Genomic DNA, 22,731 nt, shown 5'->3' on the forward strand with positions numbered 1-22,731 from the left:
TGTTGCATATTTGGGTGAGGTCTAGGGCGTCGAGGAAGTTTTTAAGACTATTTACCACCGCATCATTGTGATCGTTCCAGTGGAGGTTGAAGTCACCAAGGTATATTTGGGTGAGCTGTCGTCCAGCGTTGGTTGAAATCATGTCCATGATTTGTTGGACGAAGGGGAGGTTGTCTCTGGGTGGGTGGTAAATGCCGTGAAGGGAGCATATCGGTTTGCCCTCACTGATAATGTCAAGGCAGATGTATTCGTAAGAAGTTGGGGAGGGTAGGGACGATGCGGAGACTTTCAGCACAGAAAGGTTGTTCCTGTGTATGCATGCGATTCCTCCACCTATCTTGCTGGACCTGTCAAGCCTAATGATGTGGTAGTTGGGGGGAACCAGAATGTCCATTATAGGTGTAGAAGATTCGGTTAGCCAGGTTTCAGTCAAGATGATTAGGTCCAGGTCCAATGTTAGGATTAGATCGGCGATGGCGGAGGAGTGTCTAGAAGCCGATCTGCAGTTTAGGAGAGTGCATTTGAGACGGGTGTGTCAAGGGAGGTAGAGGGTATTAGAGAGATGGGGACTTTTCTAAGGTTATTCGGGACGGAGATTCTGTTGTTTAGTGAAGAGGGTCTACTGGGATTTGAGTGTATCGTAGGAATGGGGAGGTGCGAGGTGGTTGGGTTGTTTAGGGCAGCTGGGTCGTAGGAGCGGAGGAGGGTGAAAGTGTCGAGATCCGTAAGAGGGTTGCATGTGCGACGGGGGCGGTTGTTGCGATTGTGGGCAGGGATCGCTGTCCAGTGTGGGCGACGGGTGCGGTTGTTGCGATTGTGGGCATGGATCGCGGTCCTGTGTGATGGATGTAGCCTGGGAGCGTCATCCGGACGGGTGGAGAGCAGGTTGCGAGGGGGGGTGGTGGTGAGTGAGGTGTGTCTGGGGGTGTGATGAGAAGCTCTTTGATGGTGTGAATGTCTTCTTTGATGGTGTGGATGTCTTCCTTGAGCTGAAGGAGGGAGGACATAATGTTGTCCAGCGTGGGATAGGTGTGAGTGCTGGGGGTGTCAATCGTGGGTGAGTGGTTAACCTGGGGATTATCGTGCGGGAGGGAGGGTGGGTTGGTGTTCACGCAGGGTTCCGTGCTGTCGGCGTATGGGATGGTGTTAGGGAGGAGAGAGGGCATGAGGGCGATATGAGTGGATGAGGTGCGGGGGGTTTTGGTGGCGTAGAGGGGGGCATTGGTAGCAGGCGGAGAGAGCGGGGTGGAAGTGGGGTGTATGTTGGTGGTGATGGGGGAGCCTGAGGGGTAGTGAGGGCTGAGAGTGGGGGGGGAGATGGGGTCGGGGATGGTCCTGTCGTGGGGAGGGGGAGTTACGATAATGGGTGTGGTGTGCCTTGCGTGGTTGATTAGCGGATGGTAGTGGGGACTGAGGGTGGGGGGGGACAAAGGGTTTGATTTGTCATTATGCGTTTCGTTCTGGTGCTGATCTAAGTTAGAGGAGTTGTGGGTAGGAGTTGATCTGTCAGGGGAGAGAGGAATGGGAGTGGTATGTGTGGGAGTCCAAGGGTTAGTGTTAGTGGGGCGGCTAGTGTATGAGGGGGAGCGATTTGTGACTGTGATTAAGGAGTGTGGGGTGATAACAGCATGTAGGTTATTGACTAGGGTGCTGGGGGTAGAGGTGAGGTGCGTGTCGTTCTGATGCTGAACTAGGTTAGAAGGGTTGTGGGTGGGGGCTGTGACGTCAGGAGTGATAGTGCTGGAGGAGTTATAGATGGAGGTCCGCAGCTTGGAAAGGTGCTCTTTGAACTTGGGGAACAGGTTGTCTAGTAGTTCCAGGTTCTTGTCTGTGGCTTGAATTAGGACAATCCCGTTATTGTAGATAGTAATGGTGGTTCTGCCAGGGAAGAGTTGGGATGGTGTGATGGAGAGAGTTAGGCCATGAGCGGTTTTCCTGGTGGTGGAGACGGTGAGTAGGGTGAGGAACGCTTTTCTCCATTGAGCTCTGCGTGAGGTGTGGAAGATGATATCAATGTTCAGGGCTCCATTGACCGGTGAGAAGTAGGAGTCGGCAAAGGGGGTTTCAGGGTGGGACCTCAGGAAGTTGTGTTTGAAGCGTTTAGCGGCTTTTTTGGTGAGAGTGGATGGGTAGTTGATTCTATAAGTGTGCTTGCCGATGAGATCCATGTTGGGGTGGCTGTATGGCAGGGTATGGTAGGAGGCACGATAGTAATACACATGTGCAAAAACAACTGTCAACCGTAGGTTACATAGCGTAAAAGAGACATTAGTGAGTGGCCAAATAGCCAATATGAGAGGTAGCAATCGGTGCAGTCCGGGAGTAAACAGTGAGTAGATGCAACTTACAGAAATGTACAGGATATATGAGGTAGCAATCAGTTAAATGGAACCAAAGTGACGCTAGTGAGTGGCCAAAAGTAACCAAAATGTAAGAGGTAGCATCGGTGTAATCCAGTAGTAGAAAGTGAATGGGTGCAGCTTACAACTTAATAAAGTATATGAGGTAGCAATCAGTGCATAATAGGGATAAAAGTGAGATGGGATCAGCTTACAAAATATACAATATGCAAATAGGGATAAAATACTAAATACATACTGGAATAAATACTAAAGATATACTGGAACCAATATAGGTGCAAACGTAGGCTACAATAGACAAATATGACTCTAGTGCTCAACCGGTAAAATATGAGAGCAGGTTACACAAAATGTATAAAATACCATTAAATATATAATACTGCAATAAAAGGCAGACACTTAGTCACACGAAGAATTAGATGCAGCGCTATGTAAAGTCTGTGATGGGTGGGATTGGACATCTTTTGTGAAATGTGGGCCCAGTAGAGTAGGTGGTGTCAATGTAGACGACAAGGGTTTTGGAGCAGTTGGTGACTGGAAAAGTGAAAATATTTAGTTCTATCTCAGAGGGCCAGCCTTATACCCCCATTATCTTGAGCCATATGTGATTAGTACAAAATGCACTTGACACGGACTGCAGCAAGCCAGTTCTTCAGGAGACAGCTGAGCGTTTCCAGAATGAGCTGTCATTCACATACTGAAAGGTTATGCGAATCCAATCAGACAACAGGGCTGTTTGACGATGACAGAAGATGTGAAAAATGGTATTAAAGTAGGTTGTCGTTAAAAAGAAGGAAAACTTCATGCCATTTTCAGTTTGTTGTATTTTTGCTTTCACTTCATAACTGAAGACCTAAAATGCTAAAGCGTTGCTTAATGAAATGTTAGAGACATGATGTAATCATTTGATTAGACTTAATGACTCTTGCGCTACCAGTTTTCACTAAGTTTAGAGGTTACTGTAGACTCTTGTTGTCATGTACAGAGATCTGATATCTTTTACTTCGGTCACATTCAACATATGTAAATACATAATATACGCATACTACTACTTAATCGTTCCTGGACGATGTGAGATTCCAGTAGCATAGACCGTAGCACAGTCAATCAACCTAAGCACTTCTGCAACCCAGTGAAACTAGATTGAACCTCGTACTTTTGAAGGAGAGTAATGTTTTTCAGTTATCAAACCTCTGTAGGCTGTGCATAACAGCACTGAAAGAGAAGCCATCTGATCTTCGTGATACCTAGGTGTGTCTCAAAACAGAAGGTGCATTTTAGGGGGTCTTGCCCCTTATCCAGTATGGCCCGAAGTGTGCATTTGACACGTGTTTATCTCTTGCTAAAGTACATTGTAAGGGGAAAGCAAAGCCCAACCCCACTGTAGCAGAATATTCCAAATATACAAGGACAGATACACAAAATATATGTTCACAAATAGCTTAAACATAAAAAGTAATTCTGCATTCCCACAAATCACACCTACATACAAAAGAAAGCTTTATGAATCTGCCCACAAGATTTTTTGCAAAGTATAAAGTGTAATATTTTCAGCTGGACAGGATGAACCCCTATTTGAAACATTTGGGTTTGCTAGTTGGGGAAGCTGATGGTGAGATGAGATTAAATACATTTTGTCTGAGAAAGAAAAGAAAGTCTGAAGAACAGGATTTCCGAAAAATCAAGAAGGAGGATACCAAAATGCTTTCCTGGCCAGCGAAGTATAGTGTTAAGAAGAGAAACGAGAACAACTGATTAAGCTTAATTAATAAAGTCCATCTGCATAATATGTGTAGCGCGCTACTGGTACAGTTTGCTCTAATGTTGAAATTAGGGTGATAGCCAGACTTTAACAGGAGTCTAAGGTACATATTTTAAAAAGGCAACAAGCTACATAACCACACATGAAGCTTTTACATACAATTTCCAATGGAACGTACCTGGAACCCATTTAATTTCCATCTCCATGTCATTTTCCTCATGCTTTTTGTCTTTTTCTTGGATGCTTCGGAGCAGTTCCCTGTATTTGGTTATTTGTTCATCATCATCTTTCAGATTTTTTTTGGACCTTTTGCCATCTTCTGCAGAATCCATTTCACCTACAAATGAACAGTGAAATATCAATTAAACGCATGCACAATTAAGGAGGTTTTTTAAATGTAAGCAGATTTATGGTTGTCACTCCACTATTGACCTAGCGATTATAAGAATTTGCAATTACACTCCTTTTTATTCCACGCCCGGTTTCACTTCAAAGTTTCCAAGTGATGGAGAGAAGAACCAACACACTCAGTCAGTGAATTACAGGCAATGAAATCTTACTAAAAAAAGGCAATGCCTGTGTGAAAAGTGTTAGGGCAATCATAATAACCTTGCTAGATTCAGAGAGGTCTGCAATAGGAGAAGATGAACAAATTACTTAACTTGGGTAATACTCTATCTGGTAGAGACGCTGTAGCTGCAGATTTCTCACCTTTTGAATATTCCCAAGGAGTCATACTGGATCGGGACACTTTTCCATAATACCAGTGAGCCTTTGAAGGTGGCGCCTAATGCTGTTCCACTCCGAAAATAACATGGGGGCCTATAAAGTACCACTTTCGTCCATGGACATCACTTGCTTTCACGACTTTCCATGCCTTAAGACGTGGAGCCCCAAAAGCAATATGTTAGACAGTGTAAAGAATCCTACACTTGGGATCTTATTAATGGGTGGAGCCCAACCACAGAAAGGTGAGTATTGGTGAGGATTCTGCAGCTAGTCTCTACCAGAAAGAGCATTACCAAAGGTAAGTAACGTGTTCATCTGATGGAAACTTCTAGCCGCAGACTCCTCAACTTTTGAATCGCTACCTTAACAGGACCCAATGGCTCTGGATGGACTCATACCAGAGTGTCTGGTAAGACTGAGCAGGCAAAGTGCCATTCTCTGCGGACTTGGCTGTCCAGATAATAGTGCTTTGTGAACGTATGGCGAGATGCCCGTGCAGCTATCTGGCCAGTGTGTAGGACAGGGCAGGGACTCTACATGCTAATGTAGTGGTAGCAGCTTTGGCCCTGGTACAAAAAGCATCAGAACAGGTGATTTAAATAGAGGGCAGATCAAGCAACCATAAGAAGGGGGAGAGAGATGAAAGATCACCTTTAATAGTGCCCAGAGCAAGGCCTTGCAGACGAGAGACAGATCAAATAATAAAACATCGGAAAGACTGGCCTGTAAGGGGTCAATCTGGCAAATGCAGCATCAAACTACACATCAAACAACATGTGTATGCAGTTTTTAAATCGAGGGACGCCTGGCTGCAAAGTTGACATCTACTACCTCTGGAGGAAAGTTGAAGGTTGTCGCTCAATCTCCACGCATGGTGATTGAGATTGAGAAGTCTGGGGTGGAGAATCTGACCGGTCTGCTGTGACAGCAGATCCTACCAGAGAGGAAGTCTGATTGGAGGACAGATGCTCAAGACAAGGAGCTCTGGATATTATACTCTCTGTTCCCAGTCTGGAGTCACTAGGAGGACTTGGGCAAATCTTCTTGAAAACATGGGCCAGAAGTGGCATCAGAGTTCCACCCAAGGCAGAAAGCGTATCCAAGCAAGAGACTCCTTAGAAACTTCAAAGCACAAAAGTGTTGACATTGTGCGTTCTCAGCTGTGGTAAATAGATTGAGCCAAGCTTCTCCCCATTTGGGGAAGAGAAGCCGCGCCACCTCTGGATGTAGCTGCCAATCAATGATCAGGCTAGGTGGTTCACCACCAGAAAAATCCCTTGGTTGTCCAGTCATTTCCAGAGACACAAGGCTTGCTGGCACAGGGTCTGTGGCCCAGCTACACCCGGTTTGTTGCAGTACCACACTGCAGTGTCCTTTTGATGGAAGGAAGGAAGGCTTTCAGCGCCAAACTGATGGCCCTCAGCTCAAGAAGGTTGATATGGAGGTGCGTCTCTGCCAGAGACCTGAGGCCTCTGTTCTCCACCTCTCCCAGATGGCCACCCCAACCGAGAATCGATGCATAGGTCACGACTGTCAGCTCTTGGTGGGGACGGGAGAGGTGTCCGACGCTGAAATAATTGGGATCCAGTAGCAACCACTGAGGATCTCTCGTATTCTCTGACGAAATCTGAACATGGTCAGAGCGGTCCCTTTGATGTTAGGCCACTGTGACTTTAGATCCCACTGCAGAACCCGCATATGCCACCCGCATGCTCTACCAGTAGGACGCAGGAGGTCATCAGGTCAAGCAGCTTCGAAGTCAATCTCACCTAAATCCAGGATTGAGGCTGAAAGATAGGGATCATAGCCCGAATGTCCTGGACTCTCTTTTCCAGATGAAAGGCATGAAACCGAACAGTGTCCAGAATGCTTCAGTGAAGAGGAGCGTCTGCGAAAGAGTAAGGTATGACTTGGGTACGTTGATAGCGAACCCAAAGATGACAGGAGTTTCAACATAGGCTGGAGGCGGTTGATAACTGCATGATGTGTGAGCCTGCTTTCAACAGTCAGTAGTCAAGATAAGGGGAAGATTAGCACCCCTGACCCCCGAAACTGTACTGCCACCACCTTCCATCACTTTTGTGAACACCTGAGCGGCGCTGAAGAGTCCAAAGATGAGCACAGAGAACTGAAAATGCTACTCTCCCACCACAAAATGCAGTTCGTGCAGAGAGGTCAGCAGGATGGAAATATGCATCCTGCAGGTCCAAGGCCACCATCCAGTCTCACAGGTCCAGGGCAGACACGATCTGAACCAGGGTGAGCATCCTGAATTTCTCCTTCTAGAGGAAAGCATTGGAGGATGCAGATCTAGAATGGGCCGAGGACCTCCGTTCTTCTTGGGCATCAGACAGTAGTGGCAATAACAACCATGTCCTACTTTTGGAGCAGTCACTCTCTGGATAGCCCCTTTGGCCGAAAGGGCTTTTACTTCCTGCTACAAAACAGATAGATGGTCCTCAGTCAGTCGTTCGGTAGATGGTGCGGCAGGGATGAAAGAAATGTTATACCCTTGCAGTCTGGGAGACCCACCTGTCTGATGTGATTGATGCTAACCTGGATAGGATAATTTAATTTTTCACCCCTCTACCCCGCGTGGCAGACCTTGCAAGAGTACACTAAGGGGGTTTGGCACGTAGGCTGTACGGGGTGGGGCGGTGGATTGAGTGGCATGTTGCCCTTCGCTGCAGAGGCAGTGGGGACCACAGCCTCCACTAGAAACCTGCTGGGTGGGATGGGCTGATGGCATGGGAGGTGTCTTCCAAAGCCACAAAAGGACCTGTGGAAATACTGCTGGTGAGGCTGGGTAGAGCATCCAAGAGAGCGAGTGGTAGCCTCCTTAGAGCACTCAAGTGCAAAGTCAGCCTTGAGCCCAAACAAGCGAGTACCATCAAACAGCAGGTCCATCAGCGAGGATTGGACGTTACAGAAAAAACAGTGAATTGAAGCCATGCTAGGCTGCGAATGCCAACACTTACACTTATGGCCTGCCCAACCTAGTCGGTGGCGTCGAAGCCACAATGAATTGTGAACCCAGCTGCGTCAAGGCCGTCCTGGATGGCCTGTGAGAGGACAGGGCGAAGGTCTTCCATAACAACTGGGAGTCCAGGTTCCACCAAATCCCATAGGGGTGTGTGTAGCGGCCTAGTAGGCAGGAGGCATTAACAGATGTGAGGGCCAAGCTGGCAGAGGAGAATAATCTGTTCCCAAAAACCTACATTCTTTTGGACTCCCTATCAGGGGGAGCAGTCGGGAAATTGTTGGGGTTAATTCAGCTAGTGGAGGCCCGCACCACGAGGCTCTCTGAAGAGGGGTGCGGGGACAAAAAGGCCGGGTCGCCTACAGCAGGGAGTTATCTGTCTGAGCCTCCTGGAGGCTATCGGTCAGGTCCTAGTTGAAGTGGATGAAAGGCTCTGATGCAGTCTGGCCAGGCTGCAAGACATCAGTGACATTGGTTTTTACTTCTATGGTGGGGAAGTGGAGGTGAAGCAATTCTGCTGCCCTAAGCATAAAGATGGCGTAGGAGGACCATTCTTCCATGAATGATCTCGGAGGATAGAAAATAAGGGTTTCTGGGGAGATATCCAGACAACTAGTGCCTTGCAAGTCCTCATGCCAATTACCCTCTCTATAGGGTTGAGCAAATTCATCAACCTGGTCACCGTTGCCTGAATCCACCCCAGGGATGGAGTGAAGAGAATGTTGCCTGCCCTGAGGTAGAGATACCACCGAGACCTCAGCCTGATATGGTTGCAACATCTGTCTAAGTCGAACCAGCTACAGAAAGGACTTAGGGAGCCGCCAGTTCGGGCGACAAAGTCGGCGTCAAGTACCCAGGCATCGAATGTGGGTGGGCACTAGGGGAAGCACTGGGTCTGGAGCTGATGGCGGAAGCGGCTCAGAGGGTCGTACTGGCGCAGAGGGCGAACTCGCCGGCGGTAATCCAAGAAGAGGGCCTCTCAGCTCCATAAGGCCCAAAAGGTACACCAGAGAGAGTCTGCATACATCCAGAGAGCCAGAGCATAATTATGCGGAACTCATTAGGTTGCTGAGACATAGCTGGAGGTTGTGCCGCAACCAACTGTAAAAACGGAAGTCAGCTGACTTCAGGAGCAAGAATGGGACCGTTGGCACTGTGGCCGGAGGTGAGAAGCCATTAAGAGGGTGGATCCGGGTGGCGAACCACCCGAAGATGGACGCTCTCCCCATAGGACAGTGCAGGATTGTGCGTGGGGGATGGTGTGCCACCCGCACCGGGGCCCAAATGCAAGCGTCGGCTAATCAGCGCCTGGTAACAAACAGGGAGAAGATTGTAAGGCTTGGCCGGCCTCAGAGAAACGGAAGCAGAGCTGGTCCATGAGGTTTGTAAAGTGTGTTCCACACGGCGAACCAGCAGGACCGAGGAGCAATGGATGCAGCCCATGCCTGGGGCTAAATGCGACACCCTGGGCAAGACAGAGGACCAGTGGGGCCTAGAATAGTGGCGGGTGAGGCTGAGAAGACAGCGGCCTGTCCTGAAAGGCAATGGTGTGCATGCGGCGGCAAGGGACCGCATCCCCCTTTTTGACTGAGCCCTAATGAGGTCCCTCTCGGCGATTGAATTTATATAACAGCCCACAGATGGCATCAAGTAGACATGCGAGCTGCACAGCTATAGAGGGCCCAAAGGTCCGACAGGTCCCATTGGAGAAATCTGGCAGGCGGAGATCAGGTGGCCTGGAGGCAACTCGGTCACTAAGGCAGCAAACAGACCACAACATAGCTGAGCAGTGAGTGATCCCTAAACGGTGTGAGGTGCAGACTCTTCTGGGCGAAGTAGTGGAGATGATACGAGATCCCGGGATGGCCAGTTGGTGGCGAATCCACTTCAGACAGAGAGGCAGACATGGGCCAGCCTAAAGGTCAAATTGTGACCCAAGCCAATAAAATGGACAACTATGGGGTGATCAGGACACCAGCGATGAAGGCAGTAGGTCAGTCATATCAGGAAGGACCCGCTGAGCCCACTCTCAGAGCCATAATGGCGGCCATAGCAGATCTGAAGGGCTCACTCGAACCTTAGTTGGACGCTGTGACAATGGACGTAAAGCTCCTGAGGGCGAACTTTCAAAAGATCTCTGAAAAGGTCTTGACCGTGGAGGTCAACAAAACACTGAGGTAATCGTCGTCCAAAAGCCTGGAAGTGCGAGTAGACCACTTGACAAAACAACAAGCAGCCTTTGCAGCAAAACTGGTAGATAAGGAATGAAGGGCGCGATGAAACATACGGGTGGTGGGGGTGCCGGAGGGGCTGAGTGTCCTAGTACCGACCTCTTCTTGGAAAATCCAATCCATAAGCACCTGCAACCCATGCACCTGTCCAACATTTTCTCCATAGAGCAGGCACACAGGGTCGCCGGTCCCTAAGCCGAGGCTGGGGGCGCCTCCTCAAACAACCATAGCCCGGATCCTAAACTATTGAGATAGGGACGCTATCCTGCAGACTGCACGCTCCCACGGGGACTTGAACTATGAGAACACAGTGGTCCGATTTTTCCCTGATTTTACGCTACAAGTCCGAAGCCAGCGCACGTTGTTTGAGGTAGTGAAAAAGGAACTCCGTGCCAAGGAACTTAAATGCATGATGTTGTTCCCCGCACTGCTCTGGGTTGTGGCAGAGGGGAAAACATATATAAACAGAGGGGAGAGTAAGGGTAGTTCGACCTGTAGGTCAAGTAGGAACTCCTGGTCCCCTTGGGTATAATAATTTAAACAAAAGAAGGAGTAACCACTAAGGATACTGAATACCTGTATAATTATTACGGTATTGTGGGTTGCATGCCTTACGACCCAGTATGGGACAATCCTTTGTCCTTTGAAGACCCCTCACTCACCAACCTAGTTGGTGACATGCTTCATCATCGGGGTCCCACCCGGACAGCCGAATGCCATCCAGGTGTGCTGCGACACCTGATTACAGTGGAGCGGGTTATTCGTTTTTATATGTGATAAGGATAAAAAAGTGTGTTTAAAAGTTGTCTCAACACTACCCACTCGAAGACTTTATTCTGGAGTGGTTGGACAACCATTAAAATATATCTACAAAAGTATTTACATGAGGCACCTTTGCCTTATTAGGTAGGCTGTGGTGTCAAGAGAGACGTGTTAGAAAGGAAGGAGGTCTACATGTTTCAACCTACGTGTGATTATGGAGGTTTTCGTCAGGACCAGTGTAAATATAGGCTGGATGGTCTACACACGCTAAGGTGTATCCAGTCCTAGCCTACAGTTCAGGTGAAATCACAAACAGGTGATTTCTGAAAAAGGTGTTGCTCTCCGGTTAGTTTCGATTAAAAACTAGAAGCACGCTGATTTAGGGCTTCATGAGCTCTCCGACCCTGCTCGTGCAGCTGCCATTTGCGGCTTGTGGAGATCAGGCAGTTAAGCCTAGCAGCAGATCTGTCCGGACCTCCGCAGAGGGGAAAACATGTCAGGTCAACTCATCAGAGGAAACGTGGGAATGGTTGGAGGGCTGGCGTATTTTGGGATGACAGCTGCCCGACGAGCAAGCAATGGAAAGGCCTCCGGGAATCGTGTTGAATTGGGATGAAGACCAGCACGGGGCTGTTGCCCCACACGACGTGGGGATGAAGAACTGGGTTTTCTTAGAACCCAGCGGTGCCAGGGAGACACCCGAAGTCTTCGGATTCACCGGTCTTGGCATACAGAGACACGGAATACTTCTAGGCCGGCGTGAGAGATCAAATTGATTAGCTGCAGCTAGTAACAGTAAACCAAGCAATACAACACGGTGTACAACTCAGGAGACTGCTCAATTTTCGTAGAGCAAGACATCACCTTTTATGCACAATTTGCTTCATTACAAATGCACACCCACTGTGGTAAATTCTAACGAATGAAATACATTTTCCCACACATTATTACATTCCAAAAGCTCGATTTACATTGTACCAACCCACAAGTTCATTATTAGGAATGGCCCAAATTCGATTACCAGAAGCCGGACAAACCCATAGTTGAAAGCACCACCCATGTAATGAAAAGACAAAAGGAAAGAAACAATTCAGATGCTGAATAAGATAAGATATGTGCAAGAAACTAAAAGTTACCGATATCCTGAACATTGATTGGCAATTTCAGACAACGATCAGCTAAAGAAATTGGCCTCGCAAAAGGGTCAGTTTCAGGTGCCGGGGTCAGCATCTTGCAGTTCACTCGCAAGTCAGAAAAGGCCTAGTTAATACGTACATGAACAACGAAGCCCATGCAACTTTGTTCATTCGATTACCTCCCTGGCCTACGTGAGGGCAACACAAAATGGCATCACGAACAACTCAAACAAAATGGAGTCTGGTCCCGAAAACCAAGGAACCTCAGACCTCCTTTTGCCATTATGTAGGCAATGACCTAAATTCACGTCAATCTGAATCCAGGTCTATGTCTATTCTCATCAGGTCATCAAGGTGTTGCTGTAACATCATCTTATTATCCTTCACTTCTCTCGGGACGGGTCTTCTCACACAGATTGTAGCACAAAGACTACAAATGGCAGGACCACACTGGATGCATAAACAACGCGAGAAAAGGATAGCTAAAGCCATACCAAGAAACATCAAAATCTTCCATCCCCATTTAGACAGCAGTCCCCAAATCCATCCCATCAATGACCAGTTCCCTTCGTCTACATGTATAGACTCAGCAGACTTATGTAACTTCAATCAATCAATCAATCAAGGACATTTATAGAGCGCACTACTTACCCGGAGGGTCTCAAGGCGCTTGGGGGGGGGGGGGTGCTGCTACTGCTCGAACAGCCAGGTCTTGAGCTTCTTCCTGAAGGAGAGGTGGTCTTGGGTTAGGCGCAGGTCGGGAGGGAGGGAGTTCCAGGTCTTGGCGGCCAGGTGGGAGAAGGACCTTCCTCATGTTGTCGTTCTTCGTCTTCGGATGCGGGGGACGGCGGCGAGGGCGTGACTGGCTGATCGGAGGAGGCGTTTGGGAGCGTAGAAGTTGATGCGGTTGTTGAGGTAGCTCGGGCCTTGATCGTGTAGGGCTTTGTGTGCGTGGGTGAGGAGACGGAAGGTGATTCTCTTGTTGACGGGGAGCCAGTGCAGGTCTCTCAGATGTCCGGAGATGTGGCTGCGTCGGGGGATGTCGAGGATGAGTCTGGCTGAGGCGTTCTGGATCCGCTGGAGTCTCTTCTGGAGCTTGGCGGTGGTTCCGGCGTAGAGGGCGTTGCCGTAGTCCAGTCGGCTGGTGACGAGGGCCTGGGTGACCGTCTTCCTGGTCTCGGTGGGGATCCACCGGAAGATCTTCCGTAGCATGCGCAGGATGTTGAAGCATGACGAGGAGATGGCGTTGACTTGTCTGGTCATGGAGAGGGAGGAGTCCAGGATGAAGCCCAGGTTGCGTGCGTGGTCTGTCGGTGTGGGTGCGGTGCCCAGGGCGGGGGACCACCAGGAGTCGTCCCAGGCGGAGGGCGAGGAGCCCAGGATGAGGACTTCCGTCTTGTCTGAGTTCAGTTTCAGGCAGCTGGTCGTCATCCAGATGGTTTGGTACACTTTCGGGGCGTTATCTGGTATGAAAACACAGCAACTAGACCCGATCAATTTACATACTCCACCTCTATCTGCAAGTATAATATCTAAAACAATGTGGTTCTGTAACGTCATAAGACTATCCGCTTGAAGCTCAGCCGTAATATTACTAAGGGCACCTGCTCATTTATAGTGGCCTCAACCACTCTCGTAAGCTGACGAATATTCCTACTATTAGCCATAGGACCCCAAAAGGGCACGAAACCCTTAAAGAAGTCTCCAACTTCTTGTGCGACAGTATCTTTCGCATCGATAACACCTCTACCATATCTTGTCTTATGGTAATTGAAAGCAGCTGTGTATGTAGGGGGAAGCAAAAATGCCACATAACATGTGCCTGAGAAATCAGATGGCAACCATGTATATGCTCTGTCATGACAAATAAAATACGTGCCTTTAGCTGGCACGAACGGTGGAGATTTCTGGGACGTATAGACATATGTGTGAAAAAACACAGTCTTACCAAGCTGAGCTCTCGGACTCTGCCCATTAGCTTGCAGACAAAAATGACCTCGGTGGGGTACAATCCAAATAGGGGGAGACCTTTTTCATCTCTACCTCTCTGTAAGACTAATGCTATATTCAGTCTTATTCCAACCAATATATGCTTGTACCTCATCCTTAGGGATAGCATTATTCGCATCAATATCTCCGATCATATCTACTATTCCCTGTATCAAGGCATTATTACTTGCATTATCTTTAACGGAACGTACAGGAGATGCTTCATTCGCATAGATAAACATCGCTTGGAGTGCCCACACTGACCCATTAGGCGAAAAAGGCAAAACCAAATATGGCATTTCCTTATCTGTCGTATGCGGCATAAGACCACATACCCAGCAATTCGTAGTATTTACTACTAGCTGATGCTGATGCAACAATTGTATAAACGAATTGTTCACAAATTCTGATCTTCGTGTCTGTTCATGTTCAGGCAACGTATGAAACTCATGTGGGGAAACAGTAGGAAAAGAAAGAGTAGGTTGGGAGGTAGATGCAAGTGTCTGTTGTGTGACATAGAAAATCCAACCCACACAAGCTATAATAATATTCAAAAGCATTAAGAAACACAATATTAAAAAATATTTGCTACGAACCAATGTACACATTTTAACTTTAGGATCAATTCTCTTAAGAACCTTATCAGACACAAAAAACTCCATCCTCACACAAAAAACTCCATCCTCTAACGTGCTGCTCACGGCTATTACCTTCTTCACTTAAGTGTGCGTCAAGATCGATCTTACTAACGACCATGAACCACAGACCTTTCGTCAATTCGCGGCTCACCCCTTAAGGCTGTACCGCGACCCTGCAGCGGAGTCCGGATGGTGACTCGAAAAAGGGAAAAAAAAGTTAAAAAAAGTCTCTTGATCTGAAAAAGTGTAATTCATAACATAAAATATTCAGGATTTATTTGTCCATTAATTCCCCTCTTCTCGGTCTTAGATTGTAGCGCTCTTCGCCAGACACAGTTTGATCTTAAAAAAGTGTTTCCGGATCCGTCGTATCAAGTCTTAGATGAGGTGGCACAGTAGCTTGAAGAATTTCATCGTCCACACGTTCTGATGAGTCCATTCCAAATGTGCATCACTAAAAGGTACGAATCTAGGAATTCTTTCACATTCAGAATCAGCTATACCATCCCTCACCCACTTGTCATACGGTAAGGGCAACAGAACTTTCTTACAATGGGTAGCATGTACCCAATTCTTTTTACCAGCTACTCTAACAGCAGTTCTAGTAACCAATAACACTAAGTGCGGTCCAGTCCATCTCGGCTCCAAGTTCTTAGTTTGTTGAAAATTCTTGGTCAAAATGTACTCTCCAGGTTGGATCGTGTGGCCTGGATCCGCAGTAACTGTTGGCAAACTGTCATAGACCTGTTGGTGGAGAACACGCAATTTAGCAGTCAAGTCATGCAAGTAATCCACCAACATAGGGTACTCGATGTCACTAAATTTCTTGGGCCGTGGCACACCCCAAACATTCGCCGGATGACCAAAAACGATTTCGTATGGGCTAAGTCCCACACAAGAATGCACTGTCGTCCTTGTTGACAAAAGAGCCAACGGCAAGGCATCTGGCCATGTAAGACCAGTGCTCGCTTGTATCTTCGCTAGCTTCAACTTCAAAGTGCCATTATAGCACTCGACAAGTCCAGCAGACTGGGGGTGATTCGCAGCATGGAATTTCTGATTGATACCCAAACCCGCACACACTTTCTAAATGATTTGGCCCAAAAATTCACTCCCATTGTCGCTCCATACAATTCTCGGCAAACCATATCTGGTGAAATACTCTTTGAGCAAAACCTTGGCTGTAGACAAGGCAGTATTATCCTTTAGGGGGTAGGCCTCTATCCATCTGGAAAAGGCACAAACAACCACAAGAACATACTTCAAATTGTTGCATCTCTCCATGTGAATGTAATCTAGCTGTATCACCTCAAACGGATACGTCGGAGGAGAAAAATGACCAGCTGGAGTTGGAGTTCCTTTTCCCGGATTATACTTCAGACAAATCATACAATGCTTCACCACATTCTCAGCACATTTCGGAATTCCAGCATGCTGCCATACTGGAGCCAACAACTTACATATTCCTTTCGAACTAATGTGAGCCATTCCATGAGCCATAGTAACCACATACGCATCAGGCAACAACCATCGCTGGTGTTCTTACAACTCAACCCAACAACCTGTCGAATCCAACATACCCGTAGTTTCTCTCCACACACTCACTTCTTTTTCCGTAGCTTCAGCCTGAATCATCTTTACACTTTCTATTGTGTCTTCACACATTCCACCAGCCATAACCCAATTAGCAGGGCCTGCAACATACATTCGGCTCATCATATCTTTCGCCGTTTCCTTCGCAACTTAATCCGCAAACGCATTTCCTCGGCCCACATCATCCACAACTTTCTTATGCGCACTACACTTCACAATTGCAATCTGCTTTGGAAGAGTAAGTGATTCAAGAAGTTCATTCACTAACTGCCCATGCTGAATTTTCGTACCGTGGGAAGTAAGAAATCCTCTCTCTCTCCACAAACGTCCGAAACTATGGGCAACACCAAACGCATACTGGCTATCAGTATAAACATTCACTCGCTTTCCTTCTGACAATACACACGCTCTAGTCAATGCAATCAACTCTGCTGCTTGCGCAGAATTCTGTGCTATACGTGCCGTTTCAACAACTGTGTGTAAAGTTGTGACAGCATATGCTGCAGTCGTCTCCCCGTTCGGAAGCTTGAAACACGAACCATCTACCCATAGGGTACCATCAACATTCATAAGAGGAGTATCTTTTAAATCAACTCTAGCCTTCGTTTCCTCCTCTGTCCGGAGAAAGCAATCATGCTGTTCTTGAACATCTGTCTCTACAGAAATCGGCAACAACGTAGCTGGATTCAGCATCTTTTGATGTGCACATGGCTAGCCAACAGTGTCAACTCATAACCTGACAAACGTGCACTAGTAAGGTGCTGTGTCTTGGTCCTGTTCAATAGGGTATCTACTGCATGTGGGATCATTACAATCAACGTATTATCCAATACCAAACCAGCAGACTGTCGGATAGAAACAGCCGCTGCCGCTGTAGCTCTCAAACAACTCGGCAACGCTCTAGCTACCGGATCTAACGTAGCTGAAAAATACGCACATGGACGCTGCTTATCTCCAAATTGATGCGTCAACACTGACAATGCACAACCTTCTCTCTCGTGTACATACAATGTAAAAGGCTTACTGTAGTCCGGGGTACCCAACACCGGAGCAGAACACAATGCATCACGAATTCAGAAAAACTTTTCTGACATTCGTCAGACCAAGGGAGAGGATGCGGAGTATCTTTAAGAGTCAGCGCTAACAGAGGTTTCGCTAACAGGGAAAAATTCGGAATCCACTGTCTACAATACGACGTGATACCTAAAAAGGCACGCACTTCTTCTCTCTGTGTGGATGGCACTCTCATTTGGGCAATCGCTTGAATTCGCTCTGGGGTCAATCGTCTTCCCTCCTTCGACAAGAGATGACCTAAGTAGGTTACTTCTTGGCGGCAATACTGTAACTTTGAAAGTGACACTTTATGATGAAGGTCAGACAAATGTCGTAACAAAGAAAGAGTAACTTCTTTACAAATCTCTTCGTCATCAGCAGCAATCAGCAGATCATCAACATACTGGATAAGAGTAGCACCAGAAGGCAACACAAAACCATCAAGCTGAGTTTTCAACGCCTGACTAAAGATGGAGGGACTTTCACAATAACCTTGAGGTGCGCGTTTAAACCGGAAGCTTCGGCCTCCTAAAGAGAAGCCGAAAATATCTCTACTCTCCTCAGTAATCGGAATACTGAAGAAAGCATTCTTCAATTCGGTAACTGAAAACCAGGCAGCCGAAGCAGGAATCAGAGTCAACAAAGCAGTGATGTCAGGAACAACAGGAAACTGTGGCACGACAATTTTGTTGACCTCTCGAAGGTCGATCACAAACCGATACACAGGTGGCTGAAAAACATCAGTACGTTTAAGGACAGGCAAAACAGGACTGTTACACACATTACCTCTCGTTTCTTCAATTACACCCTTCTCAACCAGATCATAGATAATCGCCAAAAGAGCTCTCTCACCATCGCTAGATATCTTATATTGCGGAATACGAGGTAGCCTAGCATTTGACTTAAGGGTAACAACATAGGGTGGAATCTGCAAAAGACCAACATCATTGGGGCCTGTAGCCCAAAGCGTATCAGGAAGCGAACGCAATTCCAGTGGAAGGCAATCTTTAGACAAATACATTGGAGAAATCACTTTCTTACCCACGGTAAGATGTACTCCCGAAGGAGAACAATGCAATGTCGCATACAATCTTTTCAGCAAGTCCAAACCCAACAGATTCTCACCACAACCAGTCGTTAGAATAAGGGGAGCTTCCAATTCACAAGGGCCAATAGAAAGGGACAAAGGACTAGAAACCGGATTACAAACTGGGGCGCCTGAAAATCTTACTGAAACATTGGTCAAGCCAGACAAAGGTGCGCCAGAAAGTTTAGAGTGCATGATAGAACTCTTCGTCGCACCAGTATCCAAAAGAAAAGGTTCTACCACACCTGATGTAATTACTTCAACATAAGGTCCACTCTGGTCTACTCAAACTGACACTACTCCCTCACTTTGTCCATGGCTGTCCTAGCTATCATTATAACCAGCACTCTCACCTTCAACACAGTAGTCCTCGGCGTAGTACTGGGCAGACTGAACATTCTGTCTGTCGAAATAATTCTCAGAATTCTGAGGGGGAAAGGAACGTTCATTCTAGGGAAACACACCACGTCCCCTATCCCTAGGAGCGTGCTGAAAACCACCACGACCTCTCTGACCAGATACACCATTTGCACGCTGTAGCAAAGCCGGACAACTGTTCTTAAAATGACCTTCCTCTCTACAGTAAGCACACTGATTAGGACCTGGAGAGAATCGCGGAGCGTAAGGCTCGGGCTTCTGAAACAATCTCTGAAACTGTGGAGGTTGCTGAAACTGAGGCTGATTCGGACGAGGCGGATAAGCTTGCTGCAAAAGAACTTTCGTCTTTAAGTCTCTAGTTTTCTTCTCTACCTTATCCTTCTCATCTTTATCCCTATTCTCATAATATTGTGCAGTAGCCAATATCTGGGCCGACGAAGAAACAGCCCATGAACTCTCAGAATCCTTTAACTTATTAGAAAGTTCAGGAAGCAAATTAAAGACAAATTTGTCCACAAACAACCTTTGACCACCTTCCGTACCCATATCCTGACCACTATGATCGATAAACGTCTCCTCAAACCTAGTAAAGAAATCAGACACACTTTCGTCTTTCTTTTGTTTGCATGCAGCTAACTTATCCCAATTCACTCGTGAAGGAGGCATCATCATTTTCATCAGATTAATAATCCTACCTGGTAATTCTGCAACTAAGGGTTCAGGTTTAGCGCCTCCTACCTGCCGACCATCCGCAGCAGTAATATTCGCCCATGTATCTCCCAATTCTGGCGCATGATCCTCATGACGGGTCTTCGCCCACAAATGTTGCGGAACTACATTACCCATCAACATATCTATGTCAGCTAGATTCATAATACATGCATCAACTGTCTGGGACAACTCCTTGTAATAACCAGCAGGATTCTTACGGGGGTCAGGTAAGGTCTGCTTAAGAGCCAAGACCTCTGCTCTCTTCCAAGGAACATGTACCCACACTCGCTGAAAATGAGCCGGTACACCCTGAATACCCTGATTAACATTAGCAACAACTTCCTCTCTCCATACAGGGGGAACCTCTCTCATAGGAGGAAAGTGAAGCAGTATCCTAACAGAGGAATCAGGTTCGTGCAATGTCTGAGGCGGAAGCCTAGATCTGAAAGCAAGTATCGCCTCTACGGCATCTGCGACATCGGACTCCACTATCGTCCCTTTAGCAAATTTTGACTGGACATCAAGCACTTCCTGCGGAATCGGACCCAACTCATTATCTTCCCATTCCTGACGCAAAAAGGTACACATTACATCAAAAACATACCTTTGTTTGGGTGGATCCCACTGAAAGAAAACATCCATAACCGCTGGCAAATCATACCTAGAAGCATTTAAAATCCATCTACGAGCCAGCAAATCCAACACTGTCAGCTCCTCAGAACTAGGAAGCTGACTACGACTTTGCTTACGTTCCGACACAGGGGTCATATTCAGTGACCCAAACAATGGAGACAAAAAATTAGCAACAGTCTCAGTCATTAGTTTTCATACAGAAGGAGAAGAAGCAGACATAAGACCAGGAGAATAAGTATTTTGAGGCAAAAGAGGTGTAGGACAAGAATGGCAGGAGCCGGAGACACAGGAATAGAAGGCAAAGGAGCTTGAGGCAAGGCTGGTAGCAAAGCTGGCAACCCTAGAGGGGGTTGCGCAGTAGGAGGGAGAACCATCTGTGGAGCACCGGGTGGTTGAACAACAGCAGGAGGCTGAACAACAAAGGATGGAACAACCGGGGGTAATGGAGGCGCAGTAGCACCCTGCACATAAGGGGGTGGCAATCTCAGTAAATGAGAGATCAAAGGATCTTTTTCAGGATCTTCAATCACTTTTGGAGGAGAAGGCGGCAAGGCCGGATAACATTTATCTATAGCCATACAACGTTGTCTATCTGAGACTTCACTCTCACGCTCTTCTCCATCTTCCTTAAACTGCCTAGCAGCTTGTAGTACTGACATATTCTTATCTTTCCTATCTCTTTTTGCTTGCTTAATTTCTCGCTGTTTGGCTTCCTTTCGCCAAAGGCGGAAAGACTCAAACGTCGCCGGCCGGGCTTTCTTCCTAAATAGCGCAACTTCCAGATTATCTAAAATATTTAATTCGAAACTACCATGTTGGGGCCATCGTAAAACACCATCTTTCTTCGTATAGCGGACCCACACTTAGTTATAAGTAGTAGGACCCACTCCGTGTTTTGAATAGAGCTCATAAGTTGGAGTTCCAACCGGAGGTATCGGACACGAATCCTCCAATCGGGAATCCCTGTTGCAACCACAACTAAACAATATTCCCTCATGACCTATATAATTGTACAAATAACAACTTTTATATTTTCAACAAAAGCCTGCGACAAGGTGACAGCAATATTTTTTTCTTTTTTCACATTTGTGACTTTTATTTCTTTTTTAAGTATTCTTTTTAACAAAATTATATTTTTTACAGTATTTCATTAAATTCATCACAGTCATTTTACAAAAAGGACATATAATTTATCATTGAGCAATAAAAATACAAATACCATACAGAGAAAAAAACCTAATACCCTCTCCCAAATACCTCATACATACTCTCTCATACACTCTACATTCATTCTTTATTCTGTGTCTGAGGGGTCACAAGTTGTTATGTGATCTATTACGCAAGGTTGACGCGTTTCGGTGGAATGGGACCACCTTCCTCAGGACCTTTAGCAGAACAGACGCTCTTTCCAATAAATTATAGGCTCTGTATGGGTATCCTGGAAACAAGGTGAGACAGATCCTAACTTCAGTTGTAACTTCGTTTGTGAACTTGTACACGGATAACCAATCCCAGATAGACTTTATCCGTTGATAATCATCTCAATTATATAGAAGACGTAGTGGGCTGCAAACCTTCACTATTTAATAGGATGCTTGTAAATTTCTTATTGGTAACAGTAGCTTCTCATAAGCAATCCATTAATGAAGTTTAGGTGACTTCAATATGTTCTCAATTTATCGGCGGTATCTCTCTATTTTGTAGTTTTACAGCTTAGCTATCGAGAGACGTGGACGCCATAGAACCTCGGCTCGCAGTCCCGTATACTGTTACCAATAAGAAATGTACAAGTATCATATTAAATAGTGAAGGTTTGCAGCCCACTACGTCTTCTATATAATTGAGATGATTATCAACGGATAAAGTCTATCTGGGATTGGTTATCCGTGTACAAGTTCACAAACGAAGTTACAACTGAAGTTACGATCTGTCTCACCTGGTTACCAGGATACCCATACAGAGCCTATAATTTATTGGAAAGAGCGTCTGTTCTGCTAAAGGTCCTGAGGAAGGTGGTCCCATTCCACCGAAACGCGTCGACCTTGCGTAATAGATCACACAACAACTTGTGACCCCTCAGACACAGAATAAAGAATGAATGTAGAGTGTATGAGAGAGTATGTATGAGGTATTTGGGAGAGTGTATTAGTTTTTTTTCTCTGTATGGTATTTGTATTTTTATTGCTCATTGATAAATTATATGTCTTTTTTGTAAAATGACTGATGAATTTAATGAAATACTGTAAAAAATATAATTTTGTTAAAAAGAATACTTAAAAAAGAAATAAAAGTCACAAATGTGAAAAAAGAAAAAATAATTGCTGTCACCTTGTGTCGCAGGCTTTTGTTGAAAATATAAAAGTTATTTGTAAAATTATATAGGTCATGAGGGAATATTGTTCTGTGTTGTAATTGTGTTCCTCTCTTTCCCTGACCTTAAAAGTACATTTAGAGGGGGTCCCATATTCATGTAAATGCAACCACAACTAAACCATTTCCTAATTTTACTAAGACCCGGCATCTTATAGCTCACTAATCTAGCTTCAAACTTCAAGGGGTTATCAACTATCGATACACTCGTAAATATACGAGCCCCTCGGCTTCGATTTTTGCAAAAATCAAATCAAAACCAAGAACCAAAGCAAAGTTGTGGGAGCGACCCACTTATACTTAACCAAAGTATCTGTCA

General features: G+C 46.2%; 1 protein-coding gene across 2 annotated transcripts in view; it reads right to left on the reverse strand.

Annotated features, from left to right (window-relative positions):
- Positions 1-22,731, reverse strand: part of ESF1 (ESF1 nucleolar pre-rRNA processing protein) — a 258,010-nt gene that overhangs the window by 121,080 nt on the left and 114,199 nt on the right. For both annotated transcript variants that reach the window (XM_078649557.1, XM_078649558.1), the window contains exon 9: positions 4,301-4,459. In XM_078649557.1, coding sequence (XP_078505683.1) covers positions 4,301-4,459 — 159 coding nt within the window. The remainder of the gene's footprint in view (positions 1-4,300; positions 4,460-22,731) is intronic.

The sequence above is a fragment of the Lissotriton helveticus genome, chromosome 6 (genome assembly GCF_964261635.1).
Source record: "Lissotriton helveticus chromosome 6, aLisHel1.1, whole genome shotgun sequence".
NCBI lineage: Eukaryota > Metazoa > Chordata > Amphibia > Caudata > Salamandridae > Lissotriton > Lissotriton helveticus.